We start from the raw sequence: 18,958 nt of genomic DNA on the forward strand, positions 1-18,958 counted from the left end.
AGCTACTGGCCAGCAGAAAAAGGCTTATTTTCTAAAACCGCTTAAATATAAATTAGGTAAACAAATGGGAATACATAAATTTCTGTATTTGCCCGGATCTCCGAAATCCTTGTTGGGCCGCGATTTGCTAGAACAATTGGAAGCAGAAATTGTTTTTGAAAAAGGAAAAATGAAATTGAAAATCAAGGAGGACCAGCTAATTAACATTCTAAGTTTAGCATTAATACAAACTAAACCAAAATTTGAAGTGCCTCCAGAAATCATTGATCAGGTATATCCTGGAGTCTGGGCCTCCGAGGTTCCGGGAAAAGCTAAAAATGCAGCCCCCATAGTAATTAAACTAAAACCAGGAGCAGAGCCAGTAAAAATTAAACAATACCCCCTGAAATTGGATGACAGAAAAGGAATAAAGGAAATAATCGATAGGTTCCTACAGTATAAAATATTAATTGAATGTGAATCAGAATACAATACCCCCATACTGCCAGTTAAAAAGGCAGATGGAAAAAGTTATAGGTTAGTCCAAGATCTGAGAGCTGTAAATAAGATTACTGAAGATATACATCCAGTAGTTGCAAACCCATACACTTTGTTAACAAAACTAAAAGATAACCAAGTTTGGTTTACCGTACTGGATTTGAAGGATGCTTTTTTTTGCCTGACCCTAGCCACAGAAAGCCAGAATTTGTTTGCTTTTGAATGGGAAAATCCTGAAACTGGAAGAAGAACTCAGTTAACATGGACAGTATTACCACAAAGGTTTAAAAATAGCCCCACTATTTTTGGAAATCAACTGGCAAAAGAACTTGAAACTTGGGTACCTCCGGATAATGAAGGGGTTTTGTTACAGTATGTAGATGATCTCTTAATAGCTACTGAAACCAGAGAAAGTTGTATTCAATGGACTGTGAATCTTCTTAATTTTTTGGGTTTGAGTGGATATCGAGTCTCTCAACAGAAAGCTCAATTAGTCCAGCAACACGTGACCTACTTGGGACTCGTAATCTCGGGAGGACAACGGGAACTTGGGACTGAACGAAAAGAGGCCATTTGCCAAACTCCGGAACCCCAGACGGTGAAAGAGCTGCGGACCTTCTTAGGGATGACAGGTTGGTGTCGCCTTTGGATACATAATTATGGATTATTGGTAAAGCCATTATATGAGCTGATAAAGAAAAACCAGTCAAAATTAATTTGGACTGGGGAAACACGAAATGCATTTAAACAGCTCAAACGAGAGTTAATGAGAGCTCCTGCTCTTGGACTGCCGGATGTTTCAAAACCATTTTGGCTGTTCTCTCATGAAAGACAAGGAATAGCCTTGGGAGTACTAGCACAAAGACTTGGTCCCTATAAACGGGCAGTAGCTTATTTCTCCAAACAACTGGACGAGGTGAGCAGAGGATGGCCTGGTTGCCTTCGAGCTGTCGCAGCAGTTGTTATCAATATTCAAGAAGCCCGAAAGTTTACCATGGGACAGAAAATAACAGTGCTGGTCTCTCATACAGTTTCAACGGTCTTAGAACAAAAAGGAAGCCATTGGCTCTCGCCCCAGAGATTCTTAAAGTACCAAGCAGTATTGATAGAACAAGATGATGTAGAAATTGTGGTTACTAACATTGTCAATCCAGCCTCTTTTCTTAGTGGGACTCTGAATGAACCAGTGATACATGATTGCATAGAAACAGTAGAAGCTATATATTCCAGTCGACCAGACCTCAAAGAAGAACCTCTGGAGGATGCTGAAAACTCCTGGTATACCGACGGGAGTAGTTTTATAAAGCAGGGACAACGTAAAGCAGGATACGCAATCACAACCACCCAACAGGTAATTGAATCTAAGTCTTTACCTCCTGGGACTTCAGCCCAGAAGGCGGAGATAATTGCCCTCACCCGAGCATTGGAATTGGCAAAAGGTAAAAAGATTAACATTTGGACAGATTCTAAATATGCATTTGGAGTAGTTCATGCTCACGGTGCAATTTGGAAAGAACGAGGATTGCTAACTGCTCAAGGAAAACAAATAAAACATGCAGAAGAAATCTTAAAGCTATTAGAGGCTGTAAAGCAACCAGAAAAGGTAGCGATCATGCATTGTCGAGGACATCAGAAAGGAAACACAGATCCAGAAATTGGAAATCGACTGGCAGATTATGAGGCTAGGCGGGTGGCAGAAGAAGCGAAAGCAGAAACATTATCCTTAATACCAGACGGTAAAATCCAAACTGTAAGTACAAATCAAAAACCAAATTATTCAAAAGAAGATCTAAAATTAATTGAAGATTTGGAAGGTAAACTAGAGTCAGATGGATGGGTTCGTTTAGCGGATAATCGTATAGTAATACCATCCAATTTAATATGGACAACAGTTTTAACTGAACACAATAAGACGCATTGGGGAGCAGATACTTTGTACAAGAGCTTAAATCAGAAATTAATAGGACGCAATCTGTATACAATGGTGAAACAAATATCTCAATAGTGTGAAATTTGTTTACGTAATGACCCTAATGTGGCGAATAAAGTAAAGTTAGGAATAATTGGTAAAGGGAATTATCCAGGACAACAGTGGCAAATTGATTTTTCGGAACTCCCAAGAAAAGGGGGGTACCGATACTTGTTAGTCATGGCTGACACATTTTCAGGCTGGCCAGAGGCCTTCCCCTGCCGAACAAACAAAGCAAGGGAAGTAACTAAGATATTGTTGAATGAAATCATTCCTCGTTTTGGAATTCCAGCAACAATATCTTCCGATCGAGGCCCTCATTTTTGTGCCAAAGTAGTACAGCAGGTGAGCAAAACCTTGAAGATAGATTGGCAACTACATACCCCATATAGGCCTCAAGCAAGCGGACAGGTTGAAAAAATGAATCATTTAATTAAACAACAAATAGCGAAAATTGGTCAGGAGGCCAATCTAACCTGGCCCCAATCTCTCCCCCTGGCGTTACTTAGAATAAGAGTAAAACCAAAAACCAAGGAAAACCTAAGTCCCTTTGAAATATTGTATGGAAGACCATATCAGTCCCAATTTACAGGGGAGGATTTAACCCAACTAGGTACAGGACATTTGTATGACTACATGATATCCCTCCAAAAACAATTAGAAAATATAAATAAACAGATTTTGGGAACCAGGGCTAGAGGATTAGATCAACCAATTCATCCCTTTAAACCAGGTGACTATGTATATGTAAAGATCTTTTCAGGACAACCCCTGGAGGAGAAATGGGATGGCCCCTATCAAGTGTTACTGACGACCTTCACTGCCATTAAGATCAAGGAACAGCTGGCTTGGATTCACTATTCGAGAGTGAAGAAAGCACCTGAGAGGCCATGGACGGTCACCTCTACAGGACCCACAGGTCTGCGATTTTCCAGATCATGATAATAACTGAGTTATTACTTGGTCCAAATGAAGCTCGGTGGAACTCGAACTCACATTTCTCCTTGACACAAAACGTTTCCCAAATTCTGAACAGAACTGATTGTTGGATATGTACTCACATGCCAGAATATGGTGGAAAAGGGATCTCGCTGATTGGCATCCCGATACCAAGTAACCACTCCTGGGCCACTCTTTGGGAAAGTACCACATGGTATACTGGCAATGACGAAGTTCAGAAATTAGAAATAACTAGTCCTAAGGCCCAGGAGCCTTATTGCACGTGTGTACAGAGGTGTAATCCACCTAAAGGACTCGGAAAACTTGACTGCGTTAATGGGACGTATGTAGGGAATCACACAGTTTGTAATAAAACTATAGATATTGGAACTTCAACTTCCGTTAATACTACAGCATGGCCAGTGCCAGAGGGAAAAGGATGGTACTGGCTATGCAATGACACTGCCCGGAAAGTTTTACCAAAGAATTGGATGGGAACATGTACTCTGGGAGCTGTAGTACCGAATATGACTATACACAGTTCTCCACCAAAAGGATGGGTGCGAACACACTTTCACAGGTTTAGACGAGAAGTTGAAAATCCTTTAGTAAGGAGACCTACTGCCTTTCACAGCTTTGTCCGATGGTTCCTTCCATGGCTGGGAGTAAGTGAGCTAGAAAAAGCCATAGTTAATATTTCAGCAGTAATAGAGAATCTTGAAAATAAAACAATTGATGTAATAAAAGCCCAACAATTGGAGATATCCAGTTTATCTCAAATTGTACAACAAAATAGAATGGCATTAGATCTATTATTGGCCTCGCAGGGTGGAGTATGTACAGTTATAAACACGAGTTGTTGCATGTATGTGGATCAAAGTGGAAGGATATCCACTGACTTAGAAGAAATTTGGAAACAGACCAAAATACTACATGAAATAGCAAAGGATGACACTTCATGGGGATTTCAGGAATTATGGGATAAATTAACCTCATGGCTACCGAACTTTAAATGGTTAAAGCAAATATTCATAACATTTATAATTCTCATAGCCTTAGGGATAATAGTATGCGTAATGCTTAAGTGTTTCATGTGGTGTAGCCAGAACACCACCGAGAGCTATGAGAATTGGAAGCGGAATAAAATTAAACATCAAGTAGAAACTGGGAAATATTTCGCTCGGTCTCTTGAAAATAACGGAATTATATGATTGCAAAAGAATTTGCAAAGGTATAAAGAAAAGGGGGGAATGATGTGGAGACTCAAGAGACTGTTATAAACAATTATATTAATTGTTAATAATTGAGGCCTGTATGTGTAATCTACTGACTGTGGTGGTGTCCTTTCATCCTGTTTTTGTGTTTTGTATCTTTGTATCCCTCGATTTATGTTCGCCTAGGCAAGTTTAAACCCTTTGGTATGTAAGAAAACCTTGAGCTTTGTTAACAGTAGGCACAAAGAGATAAGAAACCTTGAGTTCTGCTGAGCTTCGTGATTAAAACTGGCCAGGGTCAGCTAACTGGGAGAAAAGAGATAAACCACCTGGGATGACCCACACTGCGCATGCTTTAAGAGAAAGGTCAAATAGCGGACACCGTGAGGAAGACTAGCGAAGACCACCAGAGGACGTCCGAAAGACCACCAGAGGCCTTAACACGCATGCGTAACGAACATTATAATATGTTAATGACTTCTCGGAAAGAGGATGAATATGTAACGTGTTTCTCGGAAATCTAATGCATATACATGAATGCTCTGTATTTAGTCTGTACACTAAAGCCTAACGGTGTGCACGATAGGTGGAGCGATCCCCCGTGCAACCAGCGCTGCTAATAAAGAATACCTACTTAATAGTTAAAATTAACTATTGAGTCAATGTCCTTTGAATCACAGTTGCAGGTGATCTGGATTTATTTAGCTCTCTTGCTGCAGGCTGTGTCTTGGCACTGTTTGTGTCTAGACTTTGCAATGCTCAGTACTGAAGAATCTGAGCCAGAAAGTGTTATGGGCTGAGCCCTTCCTTCAGCATCTGCCTCTGGCTGTGAGAGCTGGCCCTACTTGAAAAGCTGTCTTTTCCTCTTGGTGTTTCCACCTGCCCCACCTGTAAGGTCAGAATAGGTGTTGCTTACCATAGTCTGATAGGAATCCCTAGGAGTTACTCCATTACGGTGTGTATCAGTGCTCCTCACCTTTCAGCAAAGGGGGAAAAAGATTGTTATTTACAGCCGGTGGCCAGGCTTTCTAAGAAATCTGTTTTGCAAAATCATTTGTTTGTTGAGCTTAGGGGTTAAATCCCTGCACAGAGCCCCTGTTGGGAAGGGTTACCTGCCACAGGCAACAGCTGGTTGAGCAGTAGGGCTGTCTGCAGACTGAGTGGGTGTGTGTTGTGTGGTGAGTTGTGTTTTCTACCTATGTATCACCAAAAAGAAAAGAAAAGCTTCCTTCCTGTATCTCTTATCTGGAGCCAAGTCAGCTGAGCTGTTTCTTATCTGATGGCAAAATAGTAGGAGAGAAGGATTGAGTGAAAACCTTAAAATAAATATAAATTAAATATACCTCAGAACAACAAGAATTAGGGAAGTCCCAGAAGAACAGCTTGTTCTGGTACATGGAATTTTTCAATATTACTGGCTTACAGGAAGATTTGCACAGATGTGAAAAGAATTGTTGCCTTTAAAGGCTCCACTGCCAGCTGCCATCCCCCAGCCTCAAATGTTTAAAAATGGGCGGATTTTCTTTGTGTTAAATAGTGGGAGTTATACAACTCCTGGCAAGTGAGGGATAGGCATCCTTTCCACACTCAATGCTTTTAGGCATCTGTCCAGGTTTTCACACTGAAATTAAAGAGCTGTCACTAGCTGTGGGGTACACCTATCACCTGAAAATGTCTTATAAGGGCAGATCATAAGACCTCACTCTCACTTTATTTCCTGCTGGCACGAATTTGTCTTTGAGCCCCCCTTTGACATCCATCCGGCCTCACTGATAGGCAGTCGGAGAACATCTTGGGTCAGGTTCCTATTCAGGACAAGTCGGCCTTTGTTCAGCTTAGGTCAGCTGAAGGTCTGTCTGGTTCTTGCTCTCTTGGGACAACGAGTGGAAACCAGGTTGCTTTAGTGTGAGTGTGGGAAGAGGAACAGAAGTCCAGCCAAGCAGTGGAGTCTTTCACAAACTGAGGTCACTGTGTACAAGAATTGGGGTTGTCCTTGGGTCACTGGCATGTTGCTATGCACTGCTCCTTGGGATGAACGAACGGGCAGTTTCTGGCTACCTGTGAGGAAACATCCAGTAAAGTTCTCTGTTAATTATTTTCTAGGTGTCAGCTTGCAAACTTTTCTTTCGGTGCCTCTTGTTTACAGCTTTAAGTTTTTGGGCTGTTGACAGGACTGTGTTATAATTAGGACTGTATCATCTCCTGGGGAGGGCCAGGCAGGAAAAGCATGTGCATTGCTTACTCTCAATATTTGGAGAAAGGCAGGTGCAGGAGCTGTGTGTGCTGAGCTGCAGCAGCTTGGGGATTTGTGCCCAGGAAGAAAATGGGAAAGCTCTCCTGAAACCCATGCTCATCATTAGAGACTGGCTTTTAGCTCTTCCATGGATGAGGTACAGCAACAGCTGAAATAGCAAGGGACAGGCAACCAATCTAAATTAACCTTGAGGGAGATCATGCTAGTAAATTCCTTCTGACTCATCCTATTCCTAAATCCAGATCTGGACTGGGATCTACCAATGGAAGACACGAGAACGCTAGTGATGCTCAGCAACCATCTGAGTTGAAAGCAAAGTGTGATGATTGTAGTGAGGGACTCTTGCAGGGAGCATCTGTGCTGAGTATCACACAAACATCGCTTGAACAGATAGCTAAGCAGAATTTAAGCAGCTCCAGAATGAGGTCCCTGGTTACAGTACACAGGAGCTGGCTCCTGTCCTGAAAATCTTGCAGTCAAAATAGCTTGGTCATGCCATCCCAAACTAAAAAAGCATTGGGCTCTCAAGGTGCTGAAGGAATGTCAAAAGCACCTGCACTTCCTTCTGCTAGCTGGCTTCCTTTCAAAGCTTTTGGTATTGGTGTGTGTGGCCAGTCTGGAGCTGGAGGTTGGGACTGAGGAGAGAGAGGAGCGGTGCCTCCTGTGTTGCTGATGTGCAGGAAGGAGTCCATTGGAGTTTTTGTCGGTGTTGAATGAGAAGCAGGTTTAGCGAGGATCTGCACAGTTCCGAGCCTGCCCCATTAGTCCAGGTAAGGTATGGCATCTGCAGTCCGGGTGTGACCTCTCTGTCCATGCCTCCTACCAGCAGGGACAGGAGATGCTGTCCCTACATCCATCAACTGTCTGTGCCATCCTCTGTTCTCCATCCCTGTTGGAGAGCCTTTCTTTTAAGCTTGCATCCTGTTTACTGCTGCAGTAGCCAGGGAGCAGGAATGTCCCTGGCACAGAGGGTGATCTTTGTGCTGATATGGAGCTCTTCCAGAGGGAGCTGCAGTGTCATGGGTGAGCCGCAGTCACAGGAGCTGCTGGGTGGAATGTCCAGAATGCCTGCCTCCCTCCTCAGCCTGCTCTGCTCCTATTTTTGTTTGTCTTAGGCTTTTTTTTCCCACTTGAAATACTTTATTGGTCAACTGTCCTTTTGCTGGCTGGCAAATGAATATCAGTGTGGTCTAACGTCAACAGGAGAGCATCATGGTGCCCTTGGTGCAAAAGCCCTGCTGCTGAAGATGCAGGTCTGAAGAGGCTCTTCTTCCCCACTCATCACCCCTCCTGCCATAGGGTGTTTAACCTTTGCGATGGTCCTCATCCTTATGCACTGCACAGGCTTGAAGTGGCCTTTCTGTTTCATCTCAGAGCTCTTAGCTGTGCTTAAGCGTCTTCCAAGCAGCCTGGCTAACATCAGTTTTAGGTGATTGATCTTCAGCTCTTCTCCTTTTCTAGAGGCAGAGTAGCAGCAGGCTGCTGTGGCTGGAGGTGTTTGTATACAGTTATAAATAGCATATGCTGCTTGAATGCTTTTCACGTTAGAGAAGGGTAGTTTAGGGGATGCAAGGCAGCAAAGACTTAGATACTGGGTTATTTTAGAGTCGAGCATGACTGGTGGGGGTGAAAGCCAGTTCTTTAAGGGAATGATCTTGCTATGTCAATATGCTAATGTGAAGCTGGCTTGACATAGCTTAAAAATGAAATGCAAACTAGCAGCTGCCTTCAGGTCTTTTCCCATGGGTAACAGTAACTTGCCCCTTGTAGCCACTGCAGAAGGATCACAGGATGAACCAGCAGAGGTGGAGCAGCTAGTCTCCCTTGTCTGGCAAGGGACACGTTGGGGTGTTTTCAGGACACAGCTGTCTGATGCTCCTTTGCGTCATCACAACTGAAATTCAGATAAGGACGATGGCCCTGCAGTACTCGGGTTCATGTATAACACCACCCACTGGGGCAGTGGTGGGGGCAGGGAAGAAGGGGGATATGGCTTTTCTAATGAAAATGGAATATTCCACATATTAATATAATTTTTAGAGGAATATTGACTTAGAAAATCTGTATAGGGAGAAGTGTTGAATTAAGTGGTTGGTGGGAGAAGAATGAAATGTTTTCCCAGCAAGCAATACCAACTATTAGGGATTGTCTCTGCCCCTTGGTACATACTTCAATAAGGGAAGAGGAACTTAATTTAGCTTTTTCACATGATCCTGTGTCCTGAATCACCAGATCTGTCAAAAACCATGGGAAACTTTTCTGTGGACTGGAATTGGCACTGGACTAGTCCTAGTAATAATTGACAGCTTGTGGCTGACCCCCGTAGGACTCATCTCTCTTGACCACCTCTCATTCAGCTGCTCCCTCTGGCAGGCTGCGAGCAGAATTTGAGCTGGTTTTCCTGGAATAGCACTTCTAGTAGTAACAAAATTAAAACATCTCACCTCTTCTCTCTCCTCCCAAATGTATTTCCAAGAGGACTTGCCATCTGTCATGGAACTAGCTATGTAAATCTGAATCCTTTGGCTGAACTCTCAGCTAGCCTTATTTCCAAGAAAGCTGGTGGTGCTGCATATCACCCTGTGCCCCTTTCTTCCCACAGAGCTGTTCTGCACTCAGCTTTGGTACAAGGCAGCCAGCAAGTCCAACAGAATCACACGTGCCCTTAAATTGAAATATCTCAGAAGCTCCTGTGTGTATGTATGTATGCACACATGTATAAAAAAAAAAAAAACCAACCCCAAAACAACAAACACCCAGAAAGTATTCAAAGAATGAAATTACTAATGAGCAATAATTCTTATTTTGTCTTCTTGGCTGTGAAATGGTGATAGAGCAGGCAGCTGCAACTGAACTCTCCCCTCAAATGCTGAGATGATCTATTTCTTGGCATAGTTAGGACTTCAGTGTTTTGTTTTTCTTAAAAAACTTCCAGCTCACATTTTAGCTCAATCACAAGCTCAATTTAATTGCAGTTGTCTTCAGTACTGCTGTCAAATCTTTCTGCACACTGAAATGCCAAGTCTGGAAGCATCGTTCTCTAAGCACCATCTCTTGGGTGACATCCACACACCCCCAGCATGGTGTTTGCACACAGGGTGAGCTGCAAACTTGACACCCACCCCGCTACTGTATTTTTCAGCTAAGCCAGCAACTCCCTGCAATGCACTCAGTGCAGTGGAGTTTCCTGGGGTCGTGTGGCCAAGGTGCTGGGCTGGGATTCATATGGTTTTTGGCTCTGTTGCAATTTCTTTGTGTGTCTTTCCTCCCCTGGTCAGATGTGAAAGCGTCTTAGGGAACACTATGAGTGCTAATGTCATCGTGCTGATAAAATGTAATTTCTGTGAGGCTGACTTCCTTCTTGTTGGGAAGGATGTTGAACCATGTGGCTACTATCTGGAACAGGCTGGGCTCAATGGCTTACTGCTAATTGAGTAAGTAAGATCAGAATTAGACTGCTAAACATTGCTCTAGGACAGAGCAAAAGACTGGGATTATAGTGCTAAAAATTGCTTCAGAGGGGGGAACTTGGATTTTCTCCTAAGTTGCTACCTCACAGTGCCTAAAATCCTGACCCCAGAGCCTCTGGTCATGTTCCAAGGGTCCGGTTCTGTGTGTACTTGAGCTACTGGTGTTGATGGGTTTCCTAAGCACAGAATCGCATTCCCAGGCTGTGTTGATGGGAAACATGTCACTGGCACACATGTATTGCAAAAGAGTTGGATGTGTCAACATAGCATTGAGAGTGTTGTTGCTCTTATCTTCATTATATTTGTTAACCCAGGTCTAACTTGGGTTCTTTCATTCTGCTGCCTCCTTTCTGCAGTTGCAGGACTGGGTGGGAGAGCAAAATGGAGGGATTTCCAGTTGGCTTGAACTGTGATAGTCTTTCATCTTTCTCCAGGAACTGAACTTCAGTTTGATTGGAGAGAAGTCTGAATTTGTGAAAGCATGTCTCTTTTCTCCTGGTTTCTTTAATTCTTCCCCTCACATTCTTCTTGCATGCATATTCCACATGCCCCTGGGAGTGCAGCGATTGGCTGGTACTTAGAGGAACTGTTGACTTGTATCTCACCATGGCTAGGAGATGCATACAGAAGCAGCAGGCAGTGTGTGCAAAGGGCAGCATGCTGGGCACTGAGGCTTTGGCTTGGGTTGATGTTTTTGTTTTGTTTTCTTCCATCCCCCCTTTCCCACTGGAGAGCTCTGATGTTCTTGCCAGATTTGGCTCCTAGTGACGGTGAGATAATGGGCTTAGCAGATGCCTTCCCTTTTGCGCAGATGGGATGTCTCCTCTCCTCCAAACCCAGCTGGGTCACTGTGTGCAAGGGTAAAGCAGACATGCCTTCATGAGTTGTGCTTGCCATCAGGGCCTAGTTTAGTGCTGTGGAATTGGACACGGAAGGGACAAGACACCAAAGACTCTGCAGGAGGCACTAATTCCCTTATTCCCTAATGGAGCGTAGTGTCTGTCTTGCTCACCTGAGATGTGGCTGACATTCACAGCAGAGCTGGGATCACTTAGCTGGAAAGCACTGTCATTCCTGTTTACTGGCACTTTTGCTTGCAGGCAGATGACTTTTTTTCATGTCAGAAAGAAGAAGATGCTTACTAGAAAAGTTTTAGTGGAAGATGTTTTGAAGTGGATTTAGCCATAAGCTCAAAGCCGTTAAAACATCTCCCTTGTTTTCTTTGTTAGTCTGTGTTTTCACCAGCCCTGCACTGGCCAGTGAAACAGGATTAAGAAAAAGTGTGAGGCCTTAGCCAGATGCCTGTGATCTTCCTTGACTTTATAAAACATATGTAAGATGAGGGTAGCTCTTTGCAGTGGGGGAGTATGAGGGCCAAGACAGCTAACTTCCGTGACTTCTGTAACACTGCTCATATTAGCCTCTCATCTTGAGTTATATATCAGCCAGTGGGGAGAAACCTTTGAGTAAAGCTGTGAATGAGGCTTTTCTATGCCTTATTTATAAAGGAGAAGGCTGGTTTTGCTAGGTGCATTTTTCTTTCTCTCGTTGCAGGTGAGGCTGGTGCCAGCATTATTCGAGTGTCAAAAGAAGCCCGGAAGAGGTTCTTGGGCCCACTCCACCCATCTTTCAACTTGGTGAAGATCATTCGGATCTGCCTGTCCAAGACTGTGCCAGAGAATGGGCATGAGGTTGCAGCGGGACGTTTGGGTATTTCCCTGACACGGGTCTCTGATGGAGAAAATGTGATACTGTCAGACTTCAATTCCAAGGAGGAGCTGATCCAGGTGAATGGAACTTGCTGCAGAGGGCTATGCAGGAACTGCATGCAGCTTTGTTTTGCCTTAGTCTCTGATATCCTTAGTACTAGAGTATAATTGTCAGCACGTGCCAGTGTGGTGTTGCAAGAAGAGTAGTAGGTTCAGTGGGCTTTGATCTCTTCTTACATTCTGGATCTCTTTCTCCCTCAGGCTTGTGTCTGCAGCACCTTTATCCCTGTCTACTGTGGGCTGATACCTCCAACCTTGCGTGGAGTGGTAAGTAAGACTCTTAAGATGCTCCTTCATTAAATAATGCACTAATGAATAAGAAGGCAGAAATGCTGCTACTCAATTTTGGCAGTCTTCTTGCCGGTCTGCTGGCAGCAATTAGCCTGAAGAGGCACAAGAAATTCCCAAATAAACAACTTCCAACAGTGGATGTGTCTTATTTCCACTGCTGCCTGCAGTTGGCTGTAAAAGTCCCGAAGACTAGAGGATTTAACATGATAGTAATATATAGCAATCTGGGCAAGTGCTGGCTGACTTAGCAAATGGTTCTCCTGGCTGCTTGGTACAATGTTCTCCATCACTGAGGCTCCAACCCTCTGTATGTGGAGAGAACTTGGGTCCAGAATAGAAATCATGAGTGTAGTCCCTCTCCCATGTGCCTGATGCTTTCTGCAGGGTTTTAACTAGGGGTGCTGATATCGGACCTCTTTTCCATGGAGTTCTTCCTGTCCTTCCTCTGAGAATAATGTTCTGCTGCCTGCTAGAGCTTTCTTTAACATCCTGTCCAGAGCAATTTCTCCCTTCTGTGTTTGCATGTTAGAAATGAAAACATGTGAAAGCTGTGCAGACCTGGAGTGTCTCTGAATATTGCAGTCATGCTTAAGGGCCTCAGTTGAGCTTGGTCTCCCCTTGTGCTGCATAGGTTAATGCACATGTTAAAAGGCAGTTTGTTTGCAGACTAAATAGTCAAAAGGGAGAGGGAGAACCGCTATTAATGTATGTGTGTCCTGGTTTCCCGTAAGTGACCTGACCAAGATTCCTCAGTCTGTCAGAGCACAGCATCAAATCTGCTTCCACTGCTACCTGTGTCCTAAAAGTGAGGTCAGTTTTGCTCCTGCATAATACACAACTTGGCTGGTTTTGCCTTGTGCAAGCATGTTGGGCAGGGAAGTGACCTAGAATAAATGTCCATTGTCCAGCCCTTCAGAGAAGTGACAGAATCAGTAATTGTTTGGCATTTGCTCAGCAACTGCAGGCAGGGTTTTGGTCCCACAGCTGGTGGGAGCATAGCAGTAGCTCTTGCCTGACACATCTTTGGGGCTAGTTGAGGTCAGTGTGGATGAGGCAAAATCTCAAAATTCCAAAACTGTGTACTATGTAGGGTTTCTGGAATGTGTAGCTGCCCTGGCACACTTGAGGGATGACTTCTCATGTCAAGATTTCTCATGGGGAAAGGTGGAGAGGGAATATATGACACGAGGAAATTAATTCCTACCCCTTCCCTAGAAAACCATGGCTCTTTGTCTCTGAAGGGGGGGCTGGCAAGGGGAGATGTTAAATTAGGTTGGATATGAGCCTAGGAAAAGGTTTTGAAACAGGACTGCATGCTTCCTAGCATGCCTGTGATGACCATTTGCCACAGGACAGACTGACAGGCCTGGTGTGAGGACCAGTTTTCAAGGCAATATGACTGTGTGCAAGGTGTAAAATCCATATTCTGCCTTCCTGCTAATCTTTTTCCAGTGTTCACTTCTCTTAGCTCTGGTAGCCCCATGGAGTGGATGAAGAAGATGGGTGGGAGGAGCTAAAAAAAAAAAGGATTCTCAAATGCCGAGAAATGGAACGGTCAATAATGCTGTCAACACATGCTCTAGCTGTGAACTGTCTGCAGCACGTGGGTGAGATAAACCCCTAACAAGGGTCAACAAGCTAATTGTCAGTTCATGTGAGTGAGGGGCCCTGTGCACAGGGGGACACGATAAGGGAATGGAACTGGGCACCCCAGAAATTACCCCAGTCCATGAACCATCCCCAAAAGCTGCTGCTGCTCAAGCCTCCAGGCAGCTGGTGGCTGCAGCCTGTGTCTCTGTGCTGTTAGGGGCTTTGCAGGAGGTTGGAGAGTGGTTAGGCTCGGGTTGGTGGAGGTTCAGGCAAATCCAGAGAAGTGGCAGCTGATCTTGAGTAAGGAATGGTAATTGGCATTGGCTTGGGGAATGGTGGACCAGAGAGCGGGGTCTGCACGTGTATTCCTAGATTTCCATGCAGTGAGAAGGCTTTGCCTGTCAGCTTTGTTGTAGTTAAGCCTTTCTAATGGCATCCATGCACTCATGCTGCCACCCTCAGGAAAACATATGTTTTTGCATCCTTACCGCAAAACTAGTGTTGTCTTATTTAAGTGGCCAAAACACTTACCTCCATCTTCTTTAAACAAAGCTGGTCCTGCCTGCTTTGCTCTGTTCTCTTCCCACTCAGCCTGTCATGATCTCATCCTTGCAGAGGGAGTCAGCCAGACGTCTCCAGCTCTAGCTGTGCCTAGTCTGGCTTTCAGTGGAGCAGCTTTGGGGAGATGATGACAATGACAGTTTGCTATGGTTGCTTTTGGCTTAGGGAAAACTGATGCCCACTTTAAAAGGGGTGAGGGTTTAATTGATTTTTGGCACCTCTGTTGTCTAGAAAGCATCCTGTAAGCAAGCTGAATGTTACTGTTTCCGAGAGGGTGTACTTCTCCTTGAGTTTAATCTATCCCATCCTTCTGCTTTCTTCACTGCCCAAATTGAGGTGGTGCAGGAGTCTCTATGTCTATCTTGATACTGTGTTTGATGAACAAGGCCTGACATGAGGATAAAATCCCCTGTGCTATGAGTTACTGCTGCTGTAGCCTACAACTGTAATCACAAGCCATCTCCCTTGAACCTGTAGGCTGTACACAGAGGTAGCCCTGAGGTTTAGTTTGCCCCCAAGAAACCTGCTATGCAGTCCCCTCTGACCCTGTTGCCTCAATGGGAGCTGGACTCTTATAGCTGGATTTGATTGCTTTCAGCCCAAGAGCCTATGAACTGTTCCCCAGGCTCAGAGAAGCTGCTTGAAGAGGTCTCTGCCTGTTTGCCATCCAGAGCAAGAGAACAAAGTGCCAAGCACCCTCCAGGCAAAGCAGCTGGCCTTTTCCTAGGCATTGTGCAGCAAAGACCAATATCAGTGGTCAGTCTGCTTATGAGACAAGGCAAAGCATGACACAGAATGGAGTACTTCCTCTTCCAATCAGCATTTCCATGCTCTGCCTGGGTTCAGCCTCTGCCAGCTCAGCTCATCACCCAGCAGAGAGCTGAAAGATGTTACAGCTGCTGCTTATGGGGCTGTGTAGCTCCTGTATGATGATTTGCATTTGAACCCATCCAAAAGGAGGGATTCCAGGCAGCAAATGGCAGGATCAAACCTGGTACAAAATCAGCAGGACTCTTCTGTAACTGAGGTTCACAAGAGCTTGAGTTGCTCTGCAAAGGTCTCAAACTTCCCGCTCTTTTGGCATGACCAACATCCCCTTCCTTTTATCTTCTGCATGTTGCTTACTCTGCCAAAGGCCTGGGATAGGGATTGTCTTGCTCAGCTCCTCGTGCAATTATGGTATTCCAACAAGTACTTTGAATTGAGTACATGCTACTGGGGTTGCCCTTCCTGCAAGGGTAATGCAAATGTGTTTATGGTATGTAGGTACAGAACATTCTCTGATAAGAAGGTGCCCGTTAAGAGCAAAACCCAAGTCCCTTGTGCTCTGTTACCACACCACAGCAAGTAGATTCCAAATGTGTATGCATGTGTTTGGGCTTGCTGCTTGATAGCAACAAATCAGCTGGTTTTACTCGTAGGTAGCAAACCCTCTGCCAGTGGGACTCGTGTCTGAGCTTATTCATTTTAAACACAAGTGAAAAATGGCACAATGTCACAGTGTGATAGCTTAGATCAGTGCTAATTTGCACTGCAGGTGGTTGTTGGTGTGTCATTATTTAATTGGACAGCAGTCAAACCCCATAGGAGATGTAAGTCAGCAGTCACACAAGTGAATATGCCTTTCTCATTGAACATTTGTGACCAACACACTTGACCGTAGGAAGAAAGGGGGATTATAGACAACACAGCTGTGCTATCACTGTTTTTGACTCCTCCAGTGCTGGTGGATGTACTCCATTCTCTTCTGAAGTTGCTGGCACGAATATGAACAGGGACACAGAGTAAAAAAGACGCTTGATCAGTTACGAGAATGAAGAGTGCTTCATTTGTTTTGATTTCAGAGATATGTTGACGGAGGGATTTCTGACAACTTGCCACGATATGAGCTGAAAAACACAATCACAGTCTCTCCATTCTCAGGAGAGAGTGATATCTGTCCACGGGACAGTTCCACAAACATGCATGAGCTGAGAGTCACCAATACAAGCATCCAGTTCAACCTTCGCAACCTCTACCGCCTCTCAAAGGCCCTGTTTCCTCCGGAGCCGCAGGTGAGTTTCCTGACAGCACCAGAACTTGGGGACAGTAGATAGGCACTGGCTATACTGTGCGCTTTAGCAGAAGAAGATTCCAGACACTTTAAGTTTTGTATCTCTTGTTTGTCTGTCTTTTAACCTTGACATTATCAAGCCAGTGACGTGGCAAACCTTGACCATCAGCACAAGGTTATATAGGTGGCTTGGTTTTCTTTTGCTACTGGGATATCTGGAATTTAGGTGGTAGCAGTTGCTTGGAAAGTATTCCCTTGTCGCTCTCTCTAGAGTAGCGTTTGCCAGGAAGTCAGGCTTACTTGTAAACAAGGATGTATCAGCGATCAGAACTAATGTGCTCTTCAGTGTTTTAAGGTCAGGATGGAACTGCCAGCCTGCAGCCAGTGACTGTCTCCTAAAAAGTGCCAATGAAGCCGGTGGCACTGCAAACAGCTTTGCATGCTTCTGAGCAAATGCAGCCTCAGATAGCCCTGGCATTTGGGCATAATAAGCATGCATTCATGAGTTGAATTATTTGGAAAAGTTTTTTCCTGCCGCCTCTCTAGTCTTAGCTGGCTTTATCTGCAAATGCAGTGGCCCTTCGTGGCATCTGCTGGGAAGTACTGTGGGCTGCTTGTCAGAGTGACTATCTGAAGGCTGCCCACAGCAGCATCGCTTCTAGATGGGGAAATGAGGTGGCTGCAAGTCTAAGCCTGTACTTACGTAGGATTCCAGGTGTTGTGTCCCTTCCAGTCTGAATTATACTGGGATTCCCATATCCAATATATTCATGTTATACCTCCCATTCCTGCTCAAAGCCTGGGAAGAGCTGGCAAGGATGAGACTTGTCCTTGGGATAGCTCAGGAGTCAGGAGAATTCCTTGAAAGCCAGCATTGAGCTGGGTGTTTGCTCTGCTCAGCCAGACAATCTCCAAATTACTTGCTCTTGTCTTCCTCTGCCCACAGGTGCTGCGGGATATGTGCAAGCAGGGCTATCGGGATGCACTACACTTCCTGAAGAAGAATGGTAAGGCACTGGGTGTTTGTAGGGTGCACTGAGTTGCCTCTTCTGTGCCAGGCTTGGTGCCTTGGCTTTGAGGATAGTCAATGGTGCATATGAAAGGCAGACGGGCAGAGTTGAGCTGTGCCTCAGATATCAGAATATGGAATTTCCATTAATAAGTCTATTTTAGCACTTCAGGAAGCAGAGGTGGAGTGGACACCTTTCTAGTGCAATGCAGAAGGACTCTAACCACTCTGATACCAGAGTGGTTGTTTTGGCACAACTGAGTGTTGAAGCTACTTTGCACGTGCTCAGTGCTACACCAACACAGTTGTTAGGCACCAGTGCCATTTGGATATCCTGCAGATACCCTGCTCCTTTTTATGTGCAGCTAGGGTATGTCTAATGTGTAGCAGCAGTGCAGAGTGCAGGCACGCCCTCAGCAGCCCCCAGTGCCTAGCAGTTTGACACTACTGTTTCACTCTCTTCTACCTGCAAGCCCTGGACTTTCTTGCCTCCAACTGTTATAGCAGGTTGAGTGTGTGTTTGATGCCATCTAGTGTCAATTTACAGCAGATCAAGCATATTTGTTTGCTTTGTGGTGCATACCTTACTGGGATAAGAGCAGTCATGCAGCTGTGTTTGTGGATTAAGCTGCAGGAGGGAAATCTTGCCTGCAAGATTGGTGACTGGTAGCTTATAGCAACAAAACACTTCCAAACAGCACCCTGCTGTACTTAAAGGGGAAAAGTTGGGATTTCTGGTGGAGAAAGAGAGGATGATCTTAAAGCAGCAAGGTTTCTAACTCATTGTGGTAAGCATTACAATAGATGTAAGCTAAAGAGACTGGGTATGATGTCTGTCTGTCTGAGGGGGGTTAGGGTGAAGTGAGGACTAACACTATAAAGGCCAGGCAAGGCAGGGCAGCTAGTTTGTATCATCCTTATGGTATGACTTCTCTTCTCAGGTCTCCTTCATCGTCCAAGTCCTGCCCGTCCTCTCCTTGCCATAGAAGCACCCCCAGGAGAGAAGAAAGAGGAAGAAACAGAAGATGAGGACCAACTAGAGGACAATACTGCCCTTGCTGTTGTTGAAGAGCACATCTTCGAACACTTGCCTCCCAGACTGAACCAAGGTATGAACCAAAGGGAGAGAGCCCAGGCAATCTTCCTGTGCTACCTGGTCTGCTTCAGAGGATTACTGGGATGTGTGGGTATTGCTTGTGGCTGGGCTTGGCCATACCCAGGGATTGAACTGGCACCCGCTGATGGTTAGATGGAGTTGGGGCCTCTTAGGTAAAGTTGTGGCTTGCCCTGTGGAGGTTGAATTTGGAGAGTTTGACTCATTTGACAGTGTTCTGCATGGTAAGGAGAGCAGGGGATCTTGTT

At 44.8% G+C, this 18,958-nt stretch overlaps 1 protein-coding gene across 1 annotated transcript in view; it reads left to right on the forward strand.

Moving 5' to 3' along the window:
- Window positions 1-18,958, forward strand: part of PNPLA2 (patatin like phospholipase domain containing 2) — a 36,683-nt gene that overhangs the window by 12,997 nt on the left and 4,728 nt on the right. Inside the window, exons 2-6 of the mRNA XM_052811754.1 lie at window positions 11,878-12,110; window positions 12,294-12,359; window positions 16,379-16,588; window positions 17,534-17,594; window positions 18,538-18,705. Of these exons, the coding sequence (XP_052667714.1) occupies window positions 11,878-12,110; window positions 12,294-12,359; window positions 16,379-16,588; window positions 17,534-17,594; window positions 18,538-18,705 (738 nt within the window). The remainder of the gene's footprint in view (window positions 1-11,877; window positions 12,111-12,293; window positions 12,360-16,378; window positions 16,589-17,533; window positions 17,595-18,537; window positions 18,706-18,958) is intronic.

Source organism: Harpia harpyja, chromosome 16, assembly GCF_026419915.1.
Source record: "Harpia harpyja isolate bHarHar1 chromosome 16, bHarHar1 primary haplotype, whole genome shotgun sequence".
Lineage (NCBI taxonomy): Eukaryota > Metazoa > Chordata > Aves > Accipitriformes > Accipitridae > Harpia > Harpia harpyja.